The sequence below is a fragment of the Myotis brandtii genome, unplaced genomic scaffold, assembly GCF_000412655.1.
Source record: "Myotis brandtii unplaced genomic scaffold, ASM41265v1 scaffold6, whole genome shotgun sequence".
Taxonomy (NCBI): Eukaryota; Metazoa; Chordata; class Mammalia; order Chiroptera; family Vespertilionidae; genus Myotis; species Myotis brandtii.
In genome coordinates this window covers 2,835,526-2,850,306 of record NW_005370271.1, presented here as the reverse complement: position 1 = coordinate 2,850,306, position 14,781 = coordinate 2,835,526, and the positions used below count along the sequence as shown (strand labels likewise).

Sequence of the window (14,781 nt, the reverse complement as noted above, 5' to 3'; positions counted from 1 at the left end):
GACTCCCCTTTCCCCCCAGTGCACAAATTTTTGTGCACCGGGCCTCTAGTATACTTATAAAACTTATAGATGGTTTATTATTGTGCTTATTTGAACTCTTTATAATTGATAATCAGTCTTGCTAGCTATAAAAATCCTTGCTTGTGTATCTTAAATATGTATTATGTTTTCTTTTGGCATAAAGTGTTACTGGCTAAAGGGTCTAATAATAATTGAATTCTCTTTTTCTTTCAATCCAGTAATTTTACCTCTGTGTCACATCTGGGTTTATATTCTCAGGTGTGTGGTGTGTTGTTTCAATATGTTGTTTGGAATCTGTATTTAAGGAAAGCTTTCTTGAATACAGTTTTTGATATTCTGTTGTCTTTGGTTTTCCCCTTCAGTGTCTCCTATTATCATTTTAGCATCACAGTCCTCTTTCCACAGTTTGATTGCTGTTTGTCTGTCTTGTTTTGCAGCTACCCAGAGCTGAAGCCTGTGCAGTCCATCAATGCGCACCCTTCTAACTGCATCTGCATCAAGTTTGACCCCACAGGGAAGTACTTTGCCACAGGAAGTGCAGATGCTTTGGTCAGCCTCTGGGATGTGGATGAGTTAGTGTGTGTTCGGTGCTTTTCCAGGTAAGCGACTCACCAGCACTTGCCTTGGATATTTTATTTCATTTTGGGCGAAATTGTGCCTTCTTATTGGGTTATTTAAAATCTTCTTCAATTACAGTTGACATTCAATATTATATTAGTTGTAGGTATACAGCATAATGGTTACATATTTATAGAACTTACACAGTGTTCTCCCCAATAAGTCTAGTACTCCCTGACACCATACATAGTTATTACAATATTATTGACTATATTGCCTGTGCTGAACTTTACATCCCTTATTATTGGGTTATTTTAATCTCTCCTTTGTCTACTTTCTCCTTAGGCTGGATTGGCCTGTGAGGACCCTCAGTTTCAGCCACGATGGGAAAATGCTGGCTTCAGCATCAGAAGATCACTTTATTGACATTGCTGAAGTAGAGACAGGTGACTAAAACCTTCCTATCTTAACAAGAACCTTCTGTCCTTCATCTCTGGCCATCAGGACTTCTCCTGTCATGTGTTTTCATTTCTGCACATTACTCCATCAGTATTAGCGTCAATGAATTTGTCTCCTTAAGATAAGTTTGTTTATTACGACTGTTACAGTCAGGTAATGAGGGAGCAAAGAGTTAGGAAAGGCAGGGGCAGGTCTGAAGGAAAGTGATTTAGGAAAATATTTTGTATTTTATTAACTTAGAATTCTTTCATTATAATGAAAAATTTACAATACAGGAAGGTAGGACCTGTGGTCCCACCATTTACTAGTAATTGCTACCTCTTTTTAGCACTGTAATATATTTCTTTTTATCTTTTGCCTGTATGTGAATATACACATATATGTATACACACATATATATGTGTGTATATACATATATATGTATATTTGTACTTTAAGGAATCATCAAAGTAGGTGCGATGTGCTTTAAAAATAACAAAACAACTTGCAAATAGAAAAATGGGAGGAGTGTAATCATTTTATAAAAGAATTTCCTCAGTTTTATTTTTTAAAGTAGCTGTATTATTTTGGAAATACATGATACATTAGTAAAAGAATTAAAACTATTTAGAAAACTTCAGAGAAGTAGTAAAAAACTTGAAACTCCATGATTTAAGGAATGCCACTGTTGGTAACATCACGGGAACATGGTCCAGCCACCCAGACATGCAGCTCCTGTGATGCTGGGTACTTACCTGTTATTCTGGGGCCCTGCCTCACCTGCAGAATGTTACAGCTTCTTAGCGCGGTGGCTGCTGAGTCACTGCCACTTTGAGTGGGGTTAGAATTTCATTCTATGTGCTGTCTCATTCTGTGTGCTATCAGGTGGCTTCTAATTGTCGCACCGTTACCAATAATGCCGTGATGAGTGTCCTTGTTGTACTTCATTTTACTTATGTGATCATCCTTTTGGGTAAACCATTGAAGTGGGATTGCTGAGTCCTAGTTGTTCACATTTTGTGAAGGACCAAACCACCGTACAAAAAAATTACTGCAGTTTTGCTCTTAGCATCAGTGTGTGCATGTACTTGTTTTTCTCATGCCGTCTTTGTGCAAGTTTCTTTTAATTTTCTACCTTACCTAATATATGTAAAATACAATTTAATTCACAGTACTCTTTAAAAAAAAAAATGAATGTAGCTCTATTAACTTTTTCTAAATGCTTTAACATATTTTTTTGAGATTATTATTTTTTAAATTTATTTTTTAGTTATAGTTGACGTACAGTACTATTTAGACAAATACTTTGAAACATGTTGGATTTTAAACAGAAATTTTCTCGATAACCTCAATTAAAAATTAAAAGCAAGATATTAAAGCAAAATTATATTATTTTACAGCATTTTTATAGACAAATGGGAAACAGTCTAATTTCATTATGATGGACTAATGAAATAAGTTGTGATACATCCATATTACAGTGTGCCAAGAGAAATGGAAGATGCGTGAGGCATAGTACTGAATGATGAATGAGCAAAGCAAGTAGTCAGCCATGCATAGGGTATGTTCCCATTTAGGTAAAGAAAATAAAGTGAAGTTGGTAGGAAAACATTTAGAAGAACTTATCTCAGACTTATAAGATTAAGGGAAGACTTAAATAGTGAAAAAATAATAAATTTAAATTACCGATTATTGCTGAAACCAGTTAAATAAAATTAAAAAAATTCAGTTCCTCAGTCACCCTAGGCCTAGGCACATTGCAGGGACTCAGTAGCCCATGTGGCCAGTGGGAGCTGTATTGTTCAGTGCAGATAGAGAATGTGTCTATCACAGACATGTTTGTTGTATGATGCTGCTCTGTACCCTTGACCTGTTTGAATTTTAAGTCTTCATATAGTAGTTTGTAAAATAAGAGTAATACATGTTCATTATAGAATATTTGGAAAATGCTAACAAATACAAAGGAGCAATTAACAGGCACATATAGGTCCATAATTTAGAGATAATCATTGCTAACATCTTAGCATCTATCCTTCTGGTCTTTCTTTTCTTCTTAAATGCATATGTATTTTTTTCTGTTGTTGGAATCATATGTTAGATGTAATTTTGTATCTCACATATATATATATATATGTATGTATATTTTTATATGTAAATATATAAATATGTAAATATAATGTATCTTTTTTTTTATTGATTTCAGAGAGGAAGGGAGAGGGAGAGAGAGATAGAAACATCAACGATGAGAGAGAATCATTGATCAGCTGCCTCCTGTGTGCCCCACATTGGGGATCGAGCCTGCAACCTGGCATGTGCCCTCCTAGTTCATAGGTCCATACTCAACCATATGTCATATTATATATGATAGCATATATAATAGAACCTCATTTTAATATAGTCCACTTAATTTTCAGCTTTTCAGACACACCCATACACATTGCATCAGTCTATTGAAACTTTGATGGTCTGGAATAGTAATGTCAGCCTCACAGTCAGCACTGATGTGTAATCATTTTATAAAAGAATTTCCTCAGTTTTATTTTTTAAAGTAGCTGTATTATTTTGGAAATACATGATACATTAGTAAAAGAATTAAAACTATTTAGAAAACTTCAGAGAAGTAGTAAAAAACTTGAAACTCCATGATTTAAGGAATGCCACTGTTGGTAACATCACGGGAACATGGTCCAGCCACCCAGACATGCAGCTCCTGTGATGCTGGGTACTTACCTGTTATTCTGGGGCCCTGCCTCACCTGCAGAATGTTACAGCTTCTTAGCGCGGTGGCTGCTGAGTCACTGCCACTTTGAGTGGGGTTAGAATTTCATTCTATGTGCTGTCTCATTCTGTGTGCTATCAGGTGGCTTCTAATTGTCGCACCGTTACCAATAATGCCGTGATGAGTGTCCTTGTTGTACTTCATTTTACTTATGTGATCATCCTTTTGGGTAAACCATTGAAGTGGGATTGCTGAGTCCTAGTTGTTCACATTTTGTGAAGGACCAAACCACCGTACAAAAAAATTACTGCAGTTTTGCTCTTAGCATCAGTGTGTGCATGTACTTGTTTTTCTCATGCCGTCTTTGTGCAAGTTTCTTTTAATTTTCTACCTTACCTAATATATGTAAAATACAATTTAATTCACAGTACTCTTTAAAAAAAAAAAATTTTATTGATTTTTTACAGTGAGGAAGGGAGAGGGATAGAGAGTTAGAAACATCGATGGGAGAGGAACATTGATTAGCTGCCTCCTGCACACCCCGCACTGGGGATATACCCGCAACCAAGGTACATGCCCTTGACTGGAATCGATACCCGGGACCCTTCGATCCGCAGGTCGACGCTCTATCCACTGAGCCAAACTGGTCAGGGCAATTCACAGTACTCTTTCAGGAATATATTGAATGTAGCTCTATTAACTTTTTCTAAATGCTTTAACAAGTATATTTTTTGAGATTATTATTTTTTAAAATTTATTTTTTAGTTATAGTTGACATACAGTACTATTTAGACAAATACTTTTAAACATGTTGGATTTTAAACAAATTTTCTCAATAACCTCAATTAAAAATTAAAAGCAAGATAATAAAACAAAGCAAAATTATATTATTTTACAGCATTTTTATACACAAATGGGAAACAGTCTAATTTCATTATGATGGATTAATGAAATAAGTTGTGATACATTCATATAACAGTGTGCCAAGAGAAATGGAAGATGCGTGAGGCGTAGTACTGAATGATGAATGAGCAAAGCAAGTAGTCAGCCATGCATAGGGTATGTTCCCATTTAGGTAAAGAAAATAAAGTGAAGTTGTAGGAAAACCATTTAGAAGAATTTGTCTCAGATTTATAAGATTAAGGGAAGACTTAAATAGGGAAAAATAATAAATTTAAATTACCAATTATTACTGAAACCAGTTAAACAAAATTAAAAATTCAGTTCCTCAGTCACCCTAGGCACATTGCAGGGACTCAGTAGCCCATGTGGCCAGTGGGAGCTGTATTGTTCAGTGCAGATAGAGAATGTGTCTATCACAGACATGTTTGTTGTATGATGCTGCTCTGTACCCTTGACCTGTTTGAATTTTAAGTCTTCATATAGTAGTTTGTAAAATAAGAGTAATACATGTTCATTATAGAATATTTGGAAAATGCTAACAAATACAAAGGAGCAATTAACAGGCACATATAGGTCCATAATTTAGAGATAATCATTGCTAACATCTTAGCATCTATCCTTCTGGTCTTTCTTTTCTTCTTAAATGCATATGTATTTTTTTCTGTTGTTGGAATCATATGTTAGATGTAATTTTGTATCTCACATATATATATATATATGTATGTATATTTTTATATGTAAATATATAAATATGTAAATATAATGTATTCTTTTTTTTATTGATTTCAGAGAGGAAGGGAAAAGGAGAGAGAGATAGAAACATCAACGATGAGAGAGAATCATTGATCAGCTGCCTCCTGTGTGCCCCACATTGGGGATCGAGCCTGCAACCTGGCATGTGCCCTCCTAGTTCATAGGTCCATACTCAACCATATATCATATTATATATGATAGCATATATAATAGAACCTCATTTTAATATAGTCCACTTAATTTTCAGCTTTTCAGACACACCCATACACATTGCATCAGTCTATTGAAACTTTGATGGTCTGGAATAGTAATGTCAGCCTCACAGTCAGCACTGATTTATCATTCAAAGATTAAACTTTCCAATAAACTGAGATGGTGTTAAAGTCTATGAAGCCACATGGTTATTTGGGAAATTTTAGGCCTCTTCATGTCTACTCTGATTTTCTTGAACTATATAAATTTCTTTTATCAATCCCATATCAAATGACATGGAGTTAAAGGCGTAAAGAGAAATGAAGGAGGAATAGTACACTTTGCAACCATTTTTTGTGTCTCTGTAACTCAGAATTTTGCTCAGACATAGATATAGGCTGCCAGGTACTAGCATCATGAAAAGTGGTTAGCTGTCCCAGAAATAGAATTTCTCTCTCTCTCCCTCCCTCCTTCCCTTCCTCCCTCTTCCTTCCCTCCCTCACTTTCTTTTTCCACATACACAAGTATATATGAAACAGCTTTATGGACATAATTCACGTACCATAGTTGGCTATTGAAGTAGAACAAGTATATATGAAACAGCTTTATGGACATAATTCACGTACCATAGTTGGCTAGTTTGAAGTAGACAGTTGAGTGTATTCTGCATTTTTAAATTGCCACCACACTGTAAATATTTTACTACATGCATCTTAATCCTAAGGTTGAAAAAAAGTTAAGCAGGATTAAAGGAATAATAGCTTTAGAAAATCATGTTTAATTTCAACAAGTGGGAGGAATATATTTTTGGGAAAAAGAGCTTGTATTACTCTTATTAGAAGGCATTGAGATTTGGTAGATGGATCTGCTGCCTGGAAACAGATTGGCTTCATGTGTTGACTTCGTTGCTTCCTTGAGATGTGATTTACTTGTTAAGCCACTCGTTTCTTTATAAAATGGTGTTTAAAACCATTACCTGTCTTGCTGGGTTGTCATTATACTTTATGGCAATAAAGTATAGTCCATGTGGTTCATAGGATGCTGTGAACATCAGTGTCTGCTCACTGTTTTCCCACGGAGTGTAGACCAGGGTCAGAGCATAAGCTCTTATGTTAACCGGTCTGCGTTCAGGACCTGCTCTGCCACCAAATGACTTGTGACCTCTCCGCGCCTCAGTGTTCTCTGTAAAGTGGGCTAATGATTGTGTCTGTCTCATGGGGCTATCAAGTGGATTAAATGAGTCAATATAGCTAAGTACTTAATGAGTGTGTTCTCTTACTAATGTATTGATTGGTTTCTCTATATTGATTTTTATAGGAGACAAGCTATGGGAGGTGCAGTGTGAGTCCCCGACCTTCACTGTGGCTTGGCACCCCAAAAGGCCTCTGCTGGCATTTGCCTGTGATGACAAAGATGGCAAATATGACAGTAGTCGGGAAGCAGGAACTGTGAAGCTGTTTGGGCTTCCCAATGATTCCTGATTAGGAGGACCTGGCGTAGGGAGACAGATTGAACTAAAATTAGTTTGGTCTGTCTCTCCGAGTTGGTGTGCACCTACAGTATTTGTACATTGCTATAAATTATAAAAGTCTTTTTTACAGGCTGCCCATTCCAGTTGCCATCTTGTTTGTTATGTTAGCAGTTCCTTTTCTTTCTCTCCTGCGTGAGGGCTCTGCAGTGTGGGTGATGATACCAGCATACCTTGTCCTCTGGGGATCTCCTGTCCTGCTTTTGGGTACAGGGTAGACTTCATTGGACTTGCTTCTGCTTGGACACTACCTAGTTTGGAGGGTGGGTGAAAAAGGGTGAGGTGGGGGTCCTAGCCAGATAGCTCAGTTGCTTAGAGCGCCGCGCTGTCCCAATACGCCAGGTTTGATCTCCGTTCAGGGCACATACAAGAAGCAACCAATAAATGCATAAATAAGTGGAACAACAAATCGATGTTTCTCTCTCTTCCCTTCCTCCTTTCTTCCCTCCCTCTAAAATCAATTAATTAAAATAAAGAAGAATATTGGGGATGGAGACTTTTTAAATAATTAAATACATATAATTTTGAGAATTGAATAATAAAACTGACTTTTTTATTATGAGACTTCTAGGACTTCTTAAACTATGGTATTATGATGTTATTACAGGAAGATACTTCAGTTTTTCATTTAGAAAAAAATCTCAAGTAGAATGTAAAGGTGGTAATCTGTTATTTACTGTCCTAACCCAAGAACTCTGAAATGCAGGGACAGGGTGTGAAGTGTGTGGGCAGTAGCAGTCCTTTGAGTCAGCAGTTGTTTGTATGTATGTGTATGTCTATCTGGCCTCGCTCTTCGAATTTATGATAAACACTGGGAAAAGTAATAACATACAAATAAGAACTACAAAATCAGGTTAATAAAAACTCGGGTTAAGAAATAGAAATTAGAATAGAAAGAATTAAAATAGAAACATTCAAAAAATAAGGAGTCAATTGAATGGTTGAACTAAAATTTTGACTCTGCACTTCCCGGTGGCAAAGTGAAGAAGGGATAAGTCAGCGAATTTTTCTGAAAAAGAAAAGCACATGCCAGCTCCTCAGGGAGAGCCACGCTGTTGTTAGCTCTGACCTCCAAAAGAAATGGCTCATGCAGGGATTCTTACTGGTGAGTAATATTTAGATTTTTATTGTATTTTAATGTATTTCAGCATAAAAAGTAGGAATATACCTCAGTAAGCGATATTTGTAGAAAATTTAGAAAAAAGCAGGTAAGCAAAAAGACCAGTCATATTCCCAGCATTTTAGTGTATATGCTAGGAGTTTTCCTGTACTTATATTTACACAAAAACGTGTGTAGCTTTATAAACATCTTGAAGACAAGTATGAGAAGATAATTATGCAAGTTGAAAAACGTGTGTAGCTTTATAAACATCTTGAAGACAAGTCAAGTATGACAAGATAATTATGCAAGTTGCTCAGCACTGTGTTGGGCAGTATTATAAACACTCAATGAGTCTTAGACATTTTTAGTTACCGGCCATTCCCTCTGTGCCTGGTACTGTAATGAGCACTTTATATCAGCTGTTACTCAAGTTTTGCGGTAGCCTACTGAGGCTGGGTATTAGGGAGTTTAAGTTAATCAGTGTTACTCATGAAGTGACGACGTTCAGGTGCCTTCTGTTGCAGTGACTTCTGTTTTCACGTGCGTTTCCATTTTACAGAAGAGGAAACCATGGCTCTGAGCAGTCAGCTCTCGGCCTGGGTTAGTGCCTGATTGGTTGCATCCAGTCTTCAGGCTCAGTAGTGTTTCCTCCAGCTGCCAGAACAGCCTCTGCCTCCACCTTTCCGGAAAAATGGTCTTTTCAATTGCAAACAGCATGCCACCTCATTACGTCAGAGGTTCAGTGCTCATGTCACTGGAGTGAACTTCGGTGCGTTGTTTCTTGATTTTGCAATTGCTTGTTATTCCTCTGGTTGCTGCCATGTTTTTCCGTATATCTCCCCTTGGCATCAGAACCAGGTGCTACAAGTTTAGATTCTTGATATTTGATCGGTTCCCTCACATGTGGACTTTCCCCTTGGTTTTGTAAAGTAGTGATCCCTGCCGCCCATCACTTCAACAAGGGCTTTGTGGCTTTCAGCTAGTGGGGATGGGCACTTTAGCGTCAGGAAAACACCCCTGGAGAAGGAGCTCCAGCTCATGGTTACCTTCACCTACTGTCAAGGTCTTGCTGACATTTCTGTTTAGCTTCAGAGCCCTGGAGGGGCTCCTTGGAGAAATGACAGGATTCATCCCAGACCTGGGACCCCCTGTGGTTTGAGTGAGGTTTTGTTCAGAGCAGGAAGGATGCCATTCACAAGCACAAGTGGCCATTCATTACTCAGTAAGTCTAGGGCTGTCAGTCACGGCTCCAAACACCAGCCAACTAGAAGCAGGTGGTGAAGTCAGCCCTGATCTAGACTTCACTTGGCAGGGAAAGTCACATGTGCTGGGCCAGTGACCCGTGGCTGTGATGACTGGAAGTCAGGCTAAGACATAGGTAGTTAAGACTCTCATCTCTTTTGCTGAGCACCTGGATTCTCTGGGGCATGAGGTCCAGGAAGGAGACAACCTGCCAAATGGTAAGCTGGTGTGAGACGTATGTGTGTGCCTTGGGGGTTGTTTCCTTCACCCTCACCTGTCGAGGGTCAGGCTGTGCAGCAAGGGGTGGTGTTGGGAGCTAGAACAGGGCGTCCTGGTCAGAGGCCATCAGACCAAGGAGCAGGCTGTGTGCTCCATGTCAGGGGCTGAGGTGTGGAGTACCTACCACAAGGCGAATTGGAAAGAGGCCAATTCTTGAAGGTCCCAGAGCAAAGCAGTGTGCTATGTGTATGTTCTGAGTTGGTTGCGGTGTAATTATGGGTGGGTCCCATTGAAAATGACTAGGAATGGGGTAGAAACAGTGTTAATCTCTTTCCTGTGGCAAAGATGGATTCTAATCCCTAAGGATTTTAGTCACAAAAGGGACCATGGAATGTCTGCCCTTTTGGGAAGAAAAACGGCCCATAAATGGAATTAAAGGTAAGCCCTGTGTTTCAGAAGGGGAATAGAGTTCGTACAAATGTAAGTGCATTGCACACTCAGACATACCTGTATATAGGTGAGGCTTCCCTTCTTTTCTCCCTCAGACACTGGTGCAGTGGGAATAAGGCTGGCTTCATACTGGAGCAGAACTGGAATTGGGTTTCAGCTCCGGCAGTGACTGATCTGTCCCAGTTTCCTCATTCATAGAGGGGATGACGAATCCTTGTCTTTGGGTTGTTAGGATAATTAAACGAGATAAAGTATTTGTGAAGTGTCTGCCACAGCACCTGGCATGCTTAATGCACCCCTCCCCCTCGAGGAGCAGCAGCTTCTAATGAGCACACGGGCTGGCAGTGGAGACAAGTCATCAGTCCATCAGCTTTCTCGGCTCTAAATGCCAGAGTTGAGGGAGCCACGTTAATCATTCCAGGAGTTGGTGCTGTGAAGGGAACAGAGCTGTCCATCACACCCTGGGCATGGCACAGGTCAGAGGAGAGAGATTGGATCTGCTTTCTGCTCCCGTCTGGGCCCATGATGGATGGGTGCATGCAAACAGTGGAGCATCAGTCAGAACTGTACACTGGTGGCGGGAATAGGAGTCAGGGAGGGTAAAGCTCTTGTTTGCTGAGGTTGCTGGGAAAGGATGGGGGTGGGAGGGTGGACCTAGAGCAGTGGTCGGCAAACTCATTAGTCAACAGAGCCAAATATCAACAGTACAACGATTGAAATTTCTTTTGAGAGCCAAATTTTTAAACTATATAGGTAGGTACATTGTTATTAACTTAATTAGGGTACTCCTAAGGCTTAGGAAGAGCCACACTCAAGGGGCCAAAGAGCCGCATGTGGCTCGCGAGCTGCAGTTTGCCGACCACTGACCTAGAGCAAGTAGAGAATGTGAATATAGGGCAGAGGATATGTAAGGGGTGCTGCAGCTTGGAGCAAAGCCGAGGTGTTGATAGTGCCCTGGGCTGTGGGACGATGGTCAGATGGAATAGGAGATTGAGTTGGAGACAAAGGGAGGGAGGGTGTCAGGCTCGGGGCTATTTCATTTTGCACTGGTCGGTAGAGTCTCCTGATAAGTAGGGAAGAGCAGGAGAGACCTCAGGTCAATTCCTTGTTCTGTCACCACTAATAGGGAGACTGGCCAAATCACTTCACTCCTGTAAGCTGCAGTTGGCTGAGTTCTGTGATGTTCATAATAATAGTACAACTTATGAGGGTTAAATGAGTTGATATATGTTAAATGCCTGGTAGATTGTGGATGTTCAATAAATAGCTATTATTATTGTGCAGGTGTTTATACCATATCTGTAGTGCAATATAAACCTTTCTACCTTCTTACCTTTCATTGTCTCCTAAGCTTATCTCATTTGGCACAATAAAGGATGGGGGTAGGGTGGAATTTGGAGAAAATGAGTATTTAACACATTGTCTAATACCCATTTCTAGAGTTTAGGCTCTTTATTTTCATTTAGGGATACTAAATTGAGAACTAGTCATCCAGTAATCACCAGTTTGCTAGCAGTTTATATGTTTGAAATTGTTGCTGACATGGAGCCACCAGCTATTGAACTTCAAGGCACCCAGCATCTCAGCCTGTCACCCCTTTGGAGAAGCAGGCAGAGTGTGAAAACATGGCCCTAACCTGCAGCGTCATAGCAACAAAGTCACTGGGTGCTACTTGCCCTGGCTGGATTGTCATCGGGGCTCCCTGGGACCACCCTGGATTTGCCAAGAAAATGTTGCTCAATTCACCTAGTTTCCTTTTACTTTCTACTTAAGACTAGAATGTAGGTCAGGCGATGGCACAGATACAGCCAGGAATCTGTGAGAAGATTTCAAGATGTCTCGAGGACCAAAGGAGAACGGAGCTGGGCACTACCGGTTCCCAGAGTGGGGATTCAAGTCAACGTGGAGGAAAGTCCCTCCTGAAATGGGCATCACCGTGGAGTTCTGGAAGATGACCAGGCCTGTGATAATTGATCAGACGTATATGATGGGCTGCATCTCGGGTGGCGGCTGAAGGGCTATGCTCATTACTTAGTGGAGGGGAGGCCCTCTTTTTTTTAAAAATATATTTTTATTTATTTCAGAGAAGAAGAAGAGGGAGAGAGAGAGAGAGAAACATCAATGATGAGAGAATCATTGATCGGCTGCCTCCTGCATGTCCCCTACTGGGGATCAGCCCGCAACCCAGGTTTATAGTGCCCTTGACCGGAATTTAACCTGGGACCCTTCAGTTCGCAGGCTGATGCTCTATCCCCTGAGCCAAACCAGCCAGGGCAAGGGAAGGCCCTCTTGTCCTCTTTGTAGGAAGGAATCATTGCTGGAGTGATCAGATGTCTGAGTTTCCTCTGAGTGCTGGGCACTATAAACGAGGGAGAAATCAGACTATACTGTACTTGGACCCATTTTACAGATAAAAACCAAGGTTCAGGGAGGTTAGGGAACTTGCCCAGGGTCAGGTGGTCCAGTTTTGAAACCCATGTTCTTCCACTGTGTTATGTCCTGTATGTGAGTCCAAAATCCCAACTGTTTAGGTTCAGCCTAGTCTCGACGTGGCTTAACAATCACAGAGATGTAAAGGGTAGGAATCTTAGAGGGCTGTTAACCATCAAAGTTGGGGTTTGTGTGGTGCTTTCTGGCAAAGATGCTGATGGGCAGAAACCAGAGAAGAAAGGTAAAGCCCTCGCTTCACCCTCAGCGACCCACAGAGGTAGGCGGTGTAGCCCTCAACTCCTGGATCGGAAGCAGGCCTAGGGGCGCATGCCTTGCTCCAGTGATGCAGCTCTCGGGAGGAGCAGGATCTAAACCTCTGCAGCTCCGAAGCCCAGGTCCTTCCCAGGAGGTAGTTTTCCTCAGCCCTGGAACCACCCTGTACACTGGAACCACCCTACCCCAACCACACTCCCAGGGAGTTCTCACACCTAATTGGGTGAGAACCACTGCCCTGGGCCTGCTGTTTCTTTGTAGAAGGTTGGGTGTAATCATAGAAATGGCACAGGAGTGCCCGAGCTTTGGCCTCTCTAAACTCCTGTCCCCTTTACTAGGGTCACAGAGAAGAAGGTCAAGAAGGCTTTTTGGGTGGAATCAGCTGGACCTTGGCCTGTTGGTTCCATTAGATAAAGACAGAACCTTATGGGAAGCCTGTGCCCATTCAGATATCAGAGCCCACAGCAAAGGGATCTGGTCCAGCTTCCTAACTAGTTTGGCCTCATCTGGCTTGGAAGCCCTGGGGCAGTGGTGTCAGATGGTCCCAGGGTCTCGGCCTTGCCACTTACCGGCTGCACAAATGTAGACAGGCCTCACCTCTCTGAGTTTCAGGTTCCCCAATCTGGGCAGTTTGATTTTCCCACAGGCAGGGAGTATGCTCAGTACAGGGGGAGCTCACAACAGAGGGTGTTAGATTGGAGTTAGGTTCACTCCCCTTCTACCTCCTGCTTTCCTGGGTTTAAGGAAGGAGTGATAGGAGTGGGGCTGGAGAGAGAGACGGGCCAGGGAGGAGTGATAGGAGTGGGGCTGGAGAGAGAGACAGGCCAGGGAGGAGGGTTAGGAGTGGGGCTGGAGAGAGAGACAGGCCAGGGAGGAGGGATAGGAGTGGGGCTGGAGAGAGAGACGGGCCAGAGGGGTAGGGGTGGGGCTGGAGAGAGAGACTGGGGCCAGGGAGGAGGGATAGGAGTGGGGCTGGAGAGAGAGACTGGGGCCAGGGAGGAGTCATACAAATCACTCCAGCATCTGCCCTTGGGTTAAAACCTGCCGCCTGGTCCCTGTTTGGCCACTAGAGGGCAGTGGAGCCAAGGCCGCACCAGGAAGGCTGCGTGCTGGGAAGGTTGGAGCGGGTCTGTGCATTCAGCCTTTACTCCAGTCCGGAGGTCTAATTGTATTTGCATTGCACTGTCCCCTCCCTCCTTGCTCTGTGTACTTGCTGACGTTTTTGGAAAACACTTCACATCACATCGCAGGGCACCTCTGAGTTCCAGCTCGTTTTGTGGCCCGGGATTAGCTATGGCTGAAGTGTCTCGCTCTCTGGCAGCTGTGTTTACTTCTCAAGGGCACAGGCAGAGCAGAGCACAGGGGTGGGGGCCTGTACCCTGCAGCACTGCAGAGCCTAGTTTGAACCACAGTTGTGCTTCTGCCAGTTCAAAACTTGGGGCCTGTTCCATCTTGCATTCCTCCCCCGCACCTCAGCCCTCGCCGGCTCCCTTTGATTCTCTGGGTGGAGAAATAAAGGGAATTCCAAATCCTTAATTCATTTGAAGGCTGGCTGGAAGCAGGGCTTTTTAGGGGCTTGGTACACAGTGTTAGTTGAATCATTTCAGAGAAGTGCGGGTGCTCTTTCAAGGTCACAGAATGCGGTGAGAGCAGAAAAAAGCTGGAAGCACGTTTATAATGTTCGATGGCATACCTTGTGCCAAGCTCTCTGCGTTGGCGAGGTGGTTTATCCCGTATGAACAGCAAAAGATTCCAATGACTGCAACAGCACTTACGGATGGGTTTGGGCCAGGCCCTGGGCTTAAGTGGTTTTCACATATTTGCCCTTTCAACCCTAATAACTGCCCTGTGGTATTATTAATCCCGAAGTAGCTGGAACTCATAGAGGTTACTGTAGGATACATAGGACCAAAAGAAGGGTGCTGTTGGAAATTCCAGTGTGTCTCCCTCCAG

At 41.9% G+C, this 14,781-nt stretch overlaps 1 protein-coding gene across 1 annotated transcript in view; it reads left to right on the top strand.

The window, feature by feature from the left end:
- Positions 1 to 7,193, top strand: part of THOC3 (THO complex 3) — a gene marked incomplete at its 5' end in the record, with an annotated part of 11,990 nt that extends 4,797 nt beyond the window's left edge. Inside the window, 3 exons of the mRNA XM_005879444.2 lie at positions 459 to 620; positions 925 to 1,025; positions 6,902 to 7,193. Of these exons, the coding sequence (XP_005879506.1) occupies positions 459 to 620; positions 925 to 1,025; positions 6,902 to 7,065 (427 nt within the window). The remainder of the gene's footprint in view (positions 1 to 458; positions 621 to 924; positions 1,026 to 6,901) is intronic.
- Positions 7,194 to 14,781: the final 7,588 nt, after the last annotated feature.